This window comes from Rhincodon typus, chromosome 6, assembly GCF_021869965.1.
Source record: "Rhincodon typus isolate 14 chromosome 6, sRhiTyp1.1, whole genome shotgun sequence".
Taxonomy (NCBI): domain Eukaryota; kingdom Metazoa; phylum Chordata; class Chondrichthyes; order Orectolobiformes; family Rhincodontidae; genus Rhincodon; species Rhincodon typus.
Genome location: NC_063337.1, coordinates 88,040,638 through 88,055,303, shown reverse-complemented (window position 1 = coordinate 88,055,303; position 14,666 = coordinate 88,040,638). Strand labels below are relative to the sequence as shown.

At 41.5% G+C, this 14,666-nt stretch overlaps 1 protein-coding gene across 1 annotated transcript in view; it reads right to left on the bottom strand.

Moving 5' to 3' along the window:
* Positions 1-14,666, bottom strand: part of LOC109924850 (protocadherin-9) — a 420,097-nt gene that overhangs the window by 36,968 nt on the left and 368,463 nt on the right. The window contains exon 5 of the mRNA XM_048598486.1: positions 4,823-5,024. Coding sequence (XP_048454443.1) covers positions 4,823-5,024 — 202 coding nt within the window. The remainder of the gene's footprint in view (positions 1-4,822; positions 5,025-14,666) is intronic.

The window sequence follows — 14,666 nt, the reverse complement described above, 5'->3', positions numbered from 1 at the left end:
CCCTCCAAAATAAGAGCATAGGTACGTCCATTGGTGACTGCATAATGTTCAGCATCATCCATGATTCTTCAGACAACACTGAAGATATCACTGTTCATACGCAGCAAGACCTGGACAACATTCAGCTTTGGGGATGTTAAGTGGCAAGTAATATTTATGCCACACCAGTGTCCAACAATAAACAGGTACAAAACAGATTCTAAAAATCTCCCCACGACATTCAACAGCACTATAATTGCTGAATTCCCCCACCACCAACATCCTGAGGGCTTCTGTTGATCAGAAACTTCACTGGACTAGCTATATAAATAATGTGGCAACAAGAGCAGGTCAAAGGCTGTGAATTCAGCGCTGAGTAACTCACATCCTGATTTCCCAAAGCCTGCTCGCAACCAATAAGACACAAGTCAGGAGTTTAGTGGATTACTCCTCGCTTGTCCGGATGAGTGCAGTTCTGACAACTTTCAAAAAGCTCAAAACCATCCAGAACAAAGCAGTCAATTTGACTGGCACTCCCTTCACCTCATTCAAAATTCACTTCGTCCATCATCAATGCACAGTGTGTACTATCTACAAGATGTACTGCAGCAATTTACTATGGCTCTTTCAACAGTACCTTCCAAACCCATGACCTCTACAACTTTGAACGACAAGGGCAGCAGTTGCATGGGGATACCACCACTTGCGCATTTCCGTCGTCACATACCATCTTTACTTTGAACCATCTCACCAACTTCACTGTTGCTGTAACACAAGACTTGGAACTCCCTTCATAACAACGCTGTGTGTGCATCTACCCCACATGGACTACAGCAGTTCAAGATGACAGCTCACTGCCACTTTCTCAAAGGTAGTTACAGATGAGCAATAAATGCTGGTCTCACCAGCAAATTCCACATTCAGTGCAAGAATTTTAAGAAGGGAAGCAACTAATGCAACATTGCATCTGACAGGCACAGTGGCTCAGTTGTTAGCACTGCTACCTCACAGCGCAAGGGACCTCGGGCGACTGTCTGTGTGGAGTTTGTACATTCTCCCCATGCCTTGTGGGTTTCCTCCAGGTACTCCGGTTTTTGCCCACAGTCCAAAGATGTGCAGGTTAGGTGGATTGGTTATGTTAAATTTCCCACTGTGTCCAAGGATGTGCAGGCGAGGTGGAGTAGCCATGGGAAGTGCAGGGTTACAGGGATGAGGTGGGTCAGAATGGGCTACTCTTTGGAGGGATGGTGTGGATTCAATGAGCTGAATGGCCTGCTTCCACACTATATACAATGATTGTACTCTGACAGTTTGAAGGAATCTGAAGAAGGCCCTTGATGCATATCCCACACTCTGCTTGCATGAGCAATTTCTGCCAGCACCAAACTACCATCAGTTACTTTTCCACTCTTCCACTTCAGATATCCATGGTGGGATTGCTATAATTTTACATTAGCCACTTGATCCTCATGGCCTCCAAATATCTGAAAATAATTTCTTGAGAGAGTCTTATCTTCTTGAATTTTCAGGAGCACATGCTCTCCTGGTTTCACCAGTCTCCACCCAGTGATTTTTACCATCACCTTTCAACTTATAATTTGGCTACTGTCGAAAATGAGAAGAGGCTCCCTTAAAATACGAAAATAACGTCAGGATAAAAATTGTGTAACAGTGGTTGAGACAAAAACAAACGGCACATCAAGGACAATCTTACTTATTCAACCATGCTGTGCAGTTTCTCTCTCACCTGGTTAATTCTTATGAACAATTGATTGCTTTCTAAAGTTTATTTATTTTTGGAGTTATTATAATGCCACATGTTATATACAAAAGACAGACAAAAAATTCCAGTCTCACTGAGCTGGCCTATTTTGAAATGTTTATCTTACAAATTCAAGCTTATCCGGGCTCTAAATGGAAAGAAAATAAGTTTAAAAACAAAGTCTTTTCTGATCATGTTTATGCCACTTGAATTTTCTCTGTCCTGTGTACACCCACTAGGAATGCTTTCCCACCCACAGAGTGCAGCTAAAATTGCAGTCAGGTTCTGAAGACATCTCTCAAACCAATGGCATTGTTGGAAATAATGACAATGGACACACACTTGCTCGTCCAACTGCAGCTGATGTGCACTGAAATGGATCAGGAAGCCTCCCAAACAGACTTTCCCCAAGGAAACCAAGAGTAATCTCCTCTCTGCAACCCACAGTTTACAACAGCTTAATTGTTCTGTATTTGAACGTGAGACTGAAAACTAATCTATGCTCACTGTTCTTAATTAGTTTATCCTTGATGGGGGCCCACAGATAAGTAAATAGATGCACTAAAGCTACTGGAGTTCAAGAGCTAAACTGGAAGATTCCGTAAATAAAATTCCTGTACACCCAGAAACTGTTGACACTACAAACTACAGAAATTAATCTCTGCATTGTGCTGTGGTGTATGAAATAGACACTTTTCTAAATGTGGTCTGTTTATTTAGCACAGATAAATGATCAAACCGGATGTCTTCTGAATTGACATAATGATAGTAATAATTGAGCCCTTAGGGAAGACTAAAGTGATGATGCTATCAAGGAGTCATAGAGATGTAAAGCGTTGAAACAGACACTTCAGTCCAACTCGTCCGTGCTGACCAAACATCCTAAATAAACCTAGAATCATTTGCCAGCATATGGCCCATGTCCCTCTATACCAACCTTCACCACTTCCTCTGGCAGCTCATTCCACACACACACACCACCCTCTGCATGAAAAAGGTCCCTTTTAAATCTTTCCCTCTCAGCTTAAACCTATGCCCTGTAGTTTTGGACTCCCCCACCCTGGGAAAAGACCTTGTCTATTTACTCTACCTATGCCCCGTAAGATTTTATGAACCTCTATAATTTCACCCCTCAGCCTCCAATGCTCCAGGGAAAATAGCCCCAGCCTATTCAGCCTCTCCCTATAGCTCAAACCCTCCAACCCTGGCAACATCCTTGTAAATCTTTTCTGAACCCTTTCAAGTTTCCAACATCCTTCCTATAGCAGGGAGACCAGAACTGCATGCAGTATTCCAATAGTGGCCTAAGGAATGTCCTGTATTGCCGCAACATGACCTTCTACACTCCTCCAACTTCTACACTCAATGCACTGGCCAATAAAGGCAAGCATATCAAATGCCTTCTTCATTATCCTATCTACCTGTAACTCCACTTTCAAGGAACTATGAACCTGCATTCCAAGGTCTCTTTGTTCAGCAACACTCCCCAGGAACCTACCATTAAGTGCATAAGTCCTGCCCTGATTTGCCTTTCCAAAGTGCAGCACCTCTAGGGAAATGATAGCTGCGCCCCTTGCTGAGATATTTGTATCATCAATAGCCACAGGTAAAGTGCTGGAAGACTGGAGGTTGGCTAACGTGGTGCCACTATTTAAGAAAGGTAGTAAGGAAAACCCAGGGAATTAAAGACCGGGGACCCTGGGCGAGGTGCTGGAGGGAAGCCTGAGGACAGGATTTACATTTATTTGGAAGGTAGGGACTGATTAGAGATAGTCATCATGGCTTTGTGTGTGGTAAATCGTGTCTCACTAACTTAATTGAGTTTTTTGAAGAAGTAACGAAGAGGGTTGATAAGGTCAGAGCAGTGGACGTGATCCATATGGACTTCAGCAAGGTATTTGACAAGGTTCCTCATGTAGACTGGTTAGGAAGGCTAGCTCACATGGAATACAGAGAAAACTAGCATGTGAATACAGAATTGGCACGAAGGTAGCAGACAGAGGGTGGTGGTGAAGGGTTGCTTTTCAGACTGGACTAAAGGGAATAAACACCATTTAAGTTGCAAACTCTCCTAGACAACTGAGCAATGCACACGTCTCACAAACAAAAACATTGGTCGATCCCTTAAACTTGCACGGTTCCTTTAACCCAACATTTTTGAGAGCTTTGCAATTTGGACTGGCGTTAGATAGTTCACATGTGCAGAAAGTCAAGTCTCAACAGGCAGCCAAATTGTTCATTCAGTGCTCAAGATATATCCTGTATCATGAATATCTTGAAAGTGGCAGTAAAAGTGGATTTGTAATCAGCTCATTCATGCTCAGCACAGAGTGAATAACCAACAGGTGTCAGTACAGTTCAAGATGCAGAAGGCAATACACAACAAATAAATTACAGTACAAGGAGATCATCCACAATATCTTGGTGGTAGCATAAAAATAGAATTGCCTCTCAGTTGAAAGTAATATCCAAAAGTTATGTCTTCCCAACATATAGCATTGATTGGTACTTTCTGGTTAATATATTGTGTCACAGTTTAAAGCAGGAACACTAAGGCTGGACCACAATACCCAGTGATCAATGTCAATACTTGGGGAGATATAGGAGTAAAATTTTTCCTACAAAGAGAAGAAAGATGTTTGCTTTTCTCCAGAGTTAATGAGCCATGCCAATATCCTTCTCAGGAATGCTACAATTGGCAGCAGTGTGCTTCTGGAATTTAATTAGTGGGTCATTAAGCAGGGAGAAAAGTGGGCATTCCCTTATTTATTTTCTTTGTAGTGAAAGAGGTATCTCACCCCTTTAAGGATTGGCAGTAAAACAGCAAATATCCCCTGCCTTATGCTATGCTGAATGCATTGCAGTCAATAAAACTTGCAGCTGCTCCACACATTATTGTTGAACCACATTCTAAAACTGAAACAGAAGCAAGAAGGAGTGATAAACTTGTGACCCTTAACAGGAAGAGGGAGTTTGTGAAAGGTGGTTATTTTCGCACTGAAAGTTAATGTGGCAGAAGGCAAGGCTACATTCCGAGTTTACAACAGTCACATTTGGGTAAGAAACAAGGTCGTCACTTACTAGAGTTTGGGTCAGAGTTGCCGTCGGCCTCGGTCCTCTTGTCTGGGGAAGCCTGCTCGTAGAACTCGTCCTGTGGCTGAACCAGAGGGAGAGGGTGTGAGATCAGCGTGCCACCACTTACTGGTTCATGGTCTCCTAAACCACTATCACTGCAGCTTTCCTGGGAGCCGTCAGGCAGATGAAATGTAACGCGGCGGTGAGACTAGAAAGAAGGGCAAAGAACATGGAAGTTAATGCTCTTCTTTGCTTTCCCACCCCATCCTCCAACTCCTTACAATTTTGGACATGTTATTCTAAGTTCAGTTTAATCATCCACATCCCCCGACCACAGTGAGTATTCGAGTCACTTGGTGCTAATTCTCTCTAAAACAAACTCCACACGAGACAGAATTGACCAAAAGCATAAATCTGTATTCAAATTTCAGAAAATATATTGTTCTTATTCACGCAGTTCCACAAACGTGCTTTCTGAAGGATGGAAAACCTATTTGTATATATGTTGTATTTTGAAAGTACTGAAGCATGCCAAGGTGCTTAAACAAAAAAAAGTAAAATGAGCTTCAAATTTAGCTAAAGTCATAAGAAACATGTCCATCCCCATATAGAGAATTGCAGATGGTACATGTACATACAAAAATAACCCTGAGATCTGCTGTAGATTGCTAATAGATCAAATTTGGAACGAAAACAGAAAATCTGAGGGTCACCGGACCTGAAATGTTAACTCTGATTTCTCTACACAGATGCTGCCAGGCCTGCTGAGCTTTTCCAGGAACTTCTATTTTCTGTTTCTGATTTACAGCATCCACAGTTCTTTCAGTTCTCATTTTGATCAAATTTGGAACCTGGGCTTTCATAACAGCATATGAGCATGACTCACGGTCCTTCACAGAAACTTAGCAAAAACTTAAATGAATACAGCTGACTAAGAGCTTGTCAAAGGGCTACGTTCGAAGTTAGCTAAGGGAGGAGATTGCAAGAGAAAGGAAAACAGGGAATACTTGATGAACCTTTTGAAAAAAGAAGGCTATTTATATTCTGGGTTTGCATAAAAGCTCTTTACATATGATTTTCAACTTAAATGGAGCCAATTAACTCAGATAAAAGGAAGTGGCACGGTGGCTCAGTCATTAGCACTGCTGCCTCACAGTGCCAGGGAGCTGGGCTCAATTCCACCCTTGGGCGATTGTCTGTATGGTGTTTGTACATTCCCCCAGTGTCTGCGTGGGTCTCCTCCGGGTGGTCCGGTTTCCTCCCACAGTCCAAAGATGTGCAGGCTAGGTGGATTGGCCGTGCTAGATTGTCCATAGTGTTCAGGGATGTGTAGGTTTGGTGCCTTAGTAATGGGAAATATAGGGTTAGGGGATGGGTCTGGGTGGAATCGTCTTCAGAAAGTCTATGTGGACTTGTTGGCCTGTTTCTATGAAAGGCCAGATGCAGAAATCTAAAACAAACACAGAAAATGCTCCAGGAAACTCAGCAGACCTGGCAACATGTGTAGAGAGAGGAATAACAGAGTTAACATTCAAGTCCGGTGTGACTTCCTCAGAACTGGTCTCCAGTTAAGATGAGTTTCTCCAATTAACTCAGACACCATCGAATAAACAGAAGCCTGTTTAAACAGAAAGGAAATGAGGCCAGGTCTCGAGCTATGGATATCAATCATCCAGAATGAATGCTTCAATCTAAAAAATATTTATTATGTTTCTAAAAATTGAGTGGGTTGAGTAAATCTCAAATTTAATGCTAGAGAATTATATATTTCACTGATGAAAGCACCTACTAAAAATGTCAGAGGTGTGTACATAATGAGTTGTTTCCAGCAACTTATAGAATTGCCGATGATCAGCAATTATTTTGGTGCAAGTGATTGCTCAGGATAGAGGGAAGACAGAAAGTAACAACATTCCTTAGACAGCAATACTTAAGAACAAGAGTGTGGGTGTTGACAATGCAGTAATCATGATAAGGAAGTAAATGCTTTCCAACAGTTAAGAAAATAGATACCTAATATGAAAATTTAACATCAATGGTTTTAAATGTATGAGACAGCATGCAGTGGGTAAGGTGATTAAGTGTGATTAAAACCTTTGATAACAGATCAAATAAATGGTTTTAATCCATGCTGGCTGCTAATTTTTTATTGATCAAGTCATAGACAAAAAGAAGCATCGAATGGTTACATAGCTGAAGAACACCATTTGGCCCATTATATCCATACAACTCAGCTTGTCCCATTTCTGTGCCATTCCCCTGTATTTCTCTTCTCTCCTCAGGTACTGAACCAAATCCCTTTTGAAAGCCAGGAGATGGGTAAGGCTTCAGTAAAGGTGCTCTCCAGATCCAACTATTCGAGTCTAAGAAGGCTTTTCCTCGTGTCGCCACTGACTAAATAGCCCAATCACCTTGACACAGTGTCCTCTAGTTCTTGACCCTAATTTATATGTTAGCTAAAAGAGGACCCATAAGGGTAATTGCAGTCACTTAGTTCAAATTTGATCAAACAATACTTTCTCCTCCATTTCCTGCACAATAGAATTATAACACCCATGTGTGATGTCTCATAAGGTCTGCCCCTGTATCCTGTGGGGACATCTGAACAACCTTCTATCCAACCACAGGTGCCACTGTCTTTATAATAAGCTAGAATACAAGAGAAAATTCACCAAGTGATTCTCATGTGACCTTGCCTCCTTCCAGCTGAATCTCTTCATGACGTCTAATGTCACTTTTGCATTCAGCAGAACAGCAATGGGCTCTTTGTATTATCTCTTCTCCATTCAGTTCAACAGTCAAGTGACTTACTGAGCTTCTACCCGAATAAACAAAAACAATTTTGTTTGAGTTTAAAATCATGTCTTCCTGGTGCCTTACAAGCTTAAGGCTACATTGTTAGGGCAGCAATGGGTCATTGCTGGCCTACTGAACTGTTGTATCTTCTTTACTAAGGAATAAGTTGCGTGTCAGGGAAGTTAGCTGGCTCCAAGTGTTGCATGCAGAAATAGGTTACAAAAGCTTTCTAAGTACAACGTCAGGGTTAACTTCTCAGTGTGTTTCTTTTACAGTGCTATTTTTTAGCCTAATCCAAGTGTCACTGCGATCCTGTGCGTAGTTTAACGGATGGTGGTTAGATTGCCTAGACTAGAAATTTCTCAGTGATTCTGGGGTCTGAATGGGCAAATATTGCCTGGTTCAGTGCTGAATCCTATTTACTCCAGCAATGTTTTATTTTCAGTTTTGGAAAGTGAAGGTAGTAACTTCAATAATGAGACTGATTCATTGAGTATGAGACACTAACACAGTAATGAATGCTGCAACGCATCTAATTGTTTAGCACACTGGAAAGTAGCTCTAACCTTTAGTCTTAAAGACTGAAAACACAAACCACTGCTTCTCCATCTATCTTCAATTTTACCCTTTTCAAAAGGAAGAGATTCAGAAAACAAAAATCCATTATTCAGGCTTCCAGACTCTGACTGTTCTGAACACCCTAGAAAGGAATGTGCAGTGGGTTCTGATAAAAGCAGCATCCTTTGCTGAATAGTGGTTTGCTTTTTTTTGAAGCAGCCAATGTAACCCGAATGGAATTCTTTCAGGCAGCACAGCGCTGATAAGCAATTGATTTACTCCGACATGGTTGGAAATGCCTGATTCTGAAACCCGATGGTGCGCTCTCAAAGTCTTGGGGGGAGTTATAAAATGTAAGCTTTATGTCCCTTATCGTGAATGAACACAGAACTGTTTAACCACTTGCCTACCACAGCTTGTAGATATGTGTGCTTTCTGCCTGATAGCAGATATTAAGAGGGCAAATTTCCAGCAGAAGTTCTCCCATAGCTCTGCTGGAAGAGCTACAGAATTCTCAGAAAACAAAGGTCTGACTAATTTTGTAAACTCCTTGAAAATTTGCCCACTTGCTGTCTATAATTTTTTTGTCTTTTGTATGGTGCTGCTCAGACAGTGCTGTTATATCAGGATCACACAGGTACATACCCATTCCATTTCCCCCTTCCTGGCTGGTTAATTTATCTGGCCATTTTACAATTCTGTTTACTCATGAATGAAGAATGACCACTTGGTTAAGTTACTGGAGTCCAGTGAAACTATACTTCAGCTGAATTCACTCACTTCAGGCTTTCATTTCTGTAGTGTCTTTCATGATAACAGGATCTCCAATAATACTTTACAGCCAATAAGACATTTTTGTGGTACAGACCTGGTAAAGTGGGGAAATGTAGCAACCAATTTGTACTGAACAGTCCTGACCAAAGATCATTAACCTGAACCATTAACCCTCTTTCTCGATCTGTAGATAGTGCCTGGCCTGTTGAGATTATGCTACTTATTTTTTGTTCCTCCTTCTAGACAATATTTGGCTTTTGTTTCCAAAAGGGTGGAGGCTTTATAAACTGTGCGTGAATTATTCAGATTTTCTTTCCAGTTCAGGCTTCAATTCAGTTGAAGTGTTCAAATGCTGTAATTCAACTGAAACAACATCATCACATTTGCAATTTTTCCCAGATTAATGATCTCAACTAAACTCCTGAGATGATACCAAATAAAAACCGAAAGAACTGCGAATGCTGTAAATCAGGAACAGAAACAAAGTTGCTGGAAAAGCTCAGCAGATCTGGCAGCATCTGTGAAGGAAAAAACAGAGTTAACGTTTCGGGTCCAGTGAGTCACCAGACCTGAAACGTTAACTCTGTTTTTTCCTCCACAATGCTGCCAAACCTGTTGTGCTTTTCCAGCAACTTTTTTTTTCTGAGATGATGCTGTTTAATGCTTCAATCATTTTGCTTCAAATGATGTCTGTTGGCAATTGGCATCAGGCATCACAAGCTTTGTACCAGTAAAAAGTGGTTACTTTCCTCCCATTACATGTATTAGTGGAGCTGCACAGGCTGAGTACGTGTTTTACAATGAAAACCATCAGTAAACAAAGTAGTTTTAATTTTTCTTGAAAGCAGGAGGATGAACTAAGTCTTTATCTCATACACCTATTCAGGATGAGTTACAAATACCTGCAGATTTAGCAGTGGCATATCATATTCTGCTCTCCACCGGACCCAAACCCAATCACGCTCTCATTGAAATATTTCACCTTGAAATCACTCTGTGCACTGAAAGTTTAATATGACCATAAGCTGCTCTTTAACACATTTATTTTACAAGGGTTAACGCGTCCATTGAAAGAGCAGGCAAAAGATCTGCAAAGAATGCTTTATGTGTTCATTTGTTAATCTTCCCACTGAGTGATTTCTAAGCTCATGAACTATATTGCATTATTCCCTAATGCTCCTCCCTGCTGAACGTGCCATGACTGCATTATTAATCCTTAATGAGAACATCATCTTTCACCAAATGCATGTTCTTAATTGTCTTCACCTCCCCGGTGCTATTTGGAACTGTCAAAACTTTTAAAAAGATTGGAATGAAGATAAAACTGCCTGCATCAGCTTTATAACAGATACATTGATAGAATTGTCACAGGCCCTGAATGACGTCTGCTGTGGCGAGAGGTCTGGGAGAGTCATGTGAAATGTTGAGCAAGGCCTTTCTCCAGTCAAGAATGACAAGTTGCATTTCCCAACCAAGTCCCAAGATGTCAAGTTGAGATTTTTGCCAATGAGTGACTAGAGGCCTACTAACAGGCTTATTATTGCCCTCATTTTTATGTAATCATGTCTCACTGATATGCAAGAACTCCCATTCTTCAGCTGCTAGATAGAAATTAGACACTTAGAATTCCCAACATGGAAGTCAGAGCAGTTAACTGATGACCGTGGCCCTTCGCTTGCTCCTCCGGGAATCTTTAAGAATTTACTGGCTGTCAGTCGGGAATCAGGATAGAGAGCATTCACGGTCCAGTCAGTCAGTCATCAGCTGGGACTCTCTGTTCAAACTGGTCAGTGGTCAATGAAATAAATGTGGGGGCTGCCAGGAAACACTGTTGTGGGAGAGAGGTGAGGGAGTGGAGGAAATCAATGCTGTGGTTTAAAGGCAGCGATTTGAGGTGCTAAAGGGAGAAAGAGGGCAATTCGACATATGGGGGAGAGATGATAGTGCATGGGAGGATGTGAGATGCTGCACGAGGTCTCCGGTGATAGAGGTCACCACCTCTGTGACCTTGAAGGGGGAGTATGCATCATAACATTGTATGGATGGGGCTACAGCAGAAATAACTTGTGGTAGTGGGTAGGAACATATGGGGAATCAGCAGTGATAGGTTATAGAGGGTCTGCCAAGTAAAACCAGACATAGAGGTTTGGAATCCTGATGAATGGGATGCGGCTGGGCCTCATGTTGCCTTCCAAGGTCTTTTGATTCCTTAATGTGCTCGACAAATGGAAAATGGTTGTAATGGCACTTGGAATGGGAAGAATCGGTACTTTTTGTTCTGGGCCATAACCCGGATTTCACTTGTGACCAGCAGTAGGTCCTTCAGGGGGTAATTGCATCAATTGTGCTCTTCCAGAGTACAGGTTGAAATGATTTAAAATCATATCATTATGTTTGAGAAATGCATACAGCTTACAACTGTGTGGCTTGCAAATGCTGGTCACAGGCAATCTTGACTATGTCAGAAGTCACATGACATCAGGTTATAGTCCAACAGGTTCATTTGCAATCACAAGCTTTCAGGGCCCTGTTCCTTTGTCAGGCGAAGTGGGTCAGGTGACCCACTTCATCCACTTCACCTGAAGAAGGAGCAGTGCTCCAAAAGCTTGTGATTTCAAATAAACCTGTTGGACTATAACCTGGTGTTGTGTTATTTCTGACTTTTCCACTCCAGTTCAAAACCAGCCCTTCCACTTCATGGCTACCAATCTTGACTGTGTAATTGGTTCTTCCTGACTGAGCATGAACTTCCGCAGCACAATGGCTCAGTGGTTAGCTCTGCTGCCTCACAGCACCAGGAACCCAGGTTCGATTCCGCCCTCAGGCGACTGTCTATGTGGATTTTGTACATTCCCCTCATGTCTGCATGCGTTTCCTCCACAGGCCAAAGGTGTGCATCTTGGGAGGATTGGCCATGTTAAGTTGTCCCTAGTGTCCAGGGATGTGTAGGTTAGGTGGATTAGCCATTTAGAATGCAGGATTACTGGGATAGAGTAGGAGGTAGGTCTGTGTGGGATGCTCTTCAGAGGGTTGGTGTGGACTTGATGGGCCAAATGGCCTGCTTCCACACAGATTCGATGAAACAGGGGTAATTCCAGGTGACCTTAAAAGAGGTACCTGCAGGCCACAAAGCACAAAGCTAATGGAAAACCTAGACTGCACAAGGGGCTGGAACAACTTCCTCTCAACTTGCACTGTAAATATAACATAGGGTGTCTTTCGTGGTTGAAATGGGATTGGGAGCAGAAGGGTTCAGAACTCATGCAGCACTTGCACTGTCCCGTCTCACTGTAGCAAGACTAGTGGTGCTTTCATTGAAATAAGGTCCACTGTCAAAGTTCCATGTTGCATCATTCTGTGGCCCTCCTTTACGGAGTGTCCCACATCCGCTGAATGGAAAGTATGCAAAGATGTCTTTTATGACTGATGCAAATGTTGTCTGCTCACATTATTAAGGACCTGTTCTGTTTCTTATGTTTCCTGATTATCTAGTGATTTCAGTGGATCTTCAAGACCCACTTCTTCGTCAACAGTATTGAAACTACAAGACAAAAACAAAACATTGTGGATGATAAAAATCTACAAAAGTCTTGGCTAAACTGAAAATACAGATATTAGAATTATTTAGTCAGCAAAGCATTGACTTTGCCTTGTGTAATGATATTATTACTGTAAAGTATGGATCTGGAAATCCTGCAGTGGCATTCTTAGAGGAGTGTGAGAAATGCACGGAAATCACAGTGCAAAACAACTGTCTACGCCAAACCTGTAGGGTAGTAGCTCTCTTCTATCCAAGTTTCACAGTATCTCTAACAAACGTCAGGAACATTCTTCTCCAAATCAATGGCAGCAACCATTAATCATACTTTTAAAGCCTTTTTTGTGGTGTACTCCTGTCATACTTTGCCTGCTACACTTTGCTGATAAAGCCTCTACAATTGCTGGTACCTGTACACTCTGATTCATCCTGAACATTGCCGTGAGAGAGCTGATTATACAGGATAAACTGGTTGTTCAAACAGACTGTCCATGTCAGTATTATTGCTCTGCTCCGTGTCTCCTTCCATCTTTTCTCATCTAAATTGACTATTGTAGCCATCTATTCACTTCTCCATCGAATGATTGCCGATTTCCTCTTAGGTAAATTTATATTCCATGTTTCAAATACTGCCTCTGGTAACAAGTTTCATATTCTTAGCATTCAGCGTGAGAAAGTTTCTTTTGAATTCTTAACTAAATTTCCTGTATCCACTCTATCAAAATAACATAATAATTAAAAAGCAAAACAATTTTAAATAATTTATTAGGTTGTCTTCAGGTTTCCTGCTTCAAGAAAGAAAAAAAACCTGTCTGTCAATTCTTTTCTGATGTATTTCCTGCAAATTCCTGGTATCACCCAATGAACCTTCTCTGCACCTTCTCCAGACCTTCCATGTTTATTTCTGCAATATTACAACTACAGATTAGAACCCTAAAGTATTGTGGACATTCTTAACTCATAATTCTGAAATGGTTTTTAAAGATGGTAAATACAGTCAAAATTGGCCATGGATGGCTGTTGCATAGAGAGAGAAAGACTGATGGGATGTGATGCCTACAGTGTGAAAGAACAACTAGAACATGAGTGGCCGACAACTGCCTCCTCGTTAATAAGTCACATCTTTATGGAAGGAATATGCTCCAAACTGCAGACGCGTATTTTGCTTTCCATTTGGGAACACCAAAAGACAGGGGTCAAAAAAAAATTGTTTCATCTCTATTGGAGTGTGCTAGTGAAACTGAATGTTCTCGTATATACCAGCTTGCTTTCAAGTGTCAGCATGCCACAAAGGTCACAGTCAAGGAACTATCTGCTAATTACCCCTGTGTTGTAGGCAAAGATCCTTTCTCATTCTCTGTGTAAGAAGTCAGCTAGAGAGCATGACAACAAAACGGAGATTCTCTCTCACTCCAAGAGCCACAAATCAGCTAATAAAGTGTTCTGGACATGAAACTTCATTCAACCTATAAAACCAAGAATCTCAAAAATAGACTATTCACTAACAATGTCAAGGTTAGCAGTATTCATAACTGCAGCAGCCACACATTCAAACTATCTGCTCTTTGTGAACAGTTCAGAAGCTGATCTGTACATCTGTCTTCTTTAAAAATTTAATCATTTTGCACTCACCTCCTGTTTCTAATCTGTGTGTACGTATGTTGCATTGTTAATTCTTCTCATGTTTAGTCATTAATAAGTTCAGTCTTTTGGTGAATTTAAGAAAGCCTAGTTAAATTAGCACATAAAATTAAGAATTTATTTCATACAATCTCTGCAGTGTGGAAGCAAGCCATTCAACCCATTCAGTCCACACCTCCACTCCAAAGAGCATCCCACCCAGACCCACACTCCTGTTCTATTGCTGTAACTCTGCATTTCCCATGGCTAATCCAACTGGCCTGCACATCCCTGAACATTATGGGCAATTTAACATAGCCAATCTAACCTGTACATTTTTGGACTGTGGGGGAACCCGGAACACCTGGAGGAAACCCACACAGACATGGGGAGAATATGCAAATTCCACACAGACAGTCACCTGAGGCTAAAATTGAACCCAAGTCCCTTGGCACTGAGAAGCAGCAGTGCTAACTATTGAGCCACTGTACCACCCTTCAGTCTGGAGGAAAGATATCCATAAGAGTTCGGAACATTTTATATTAAAAACAAAGTTGCTGGAAA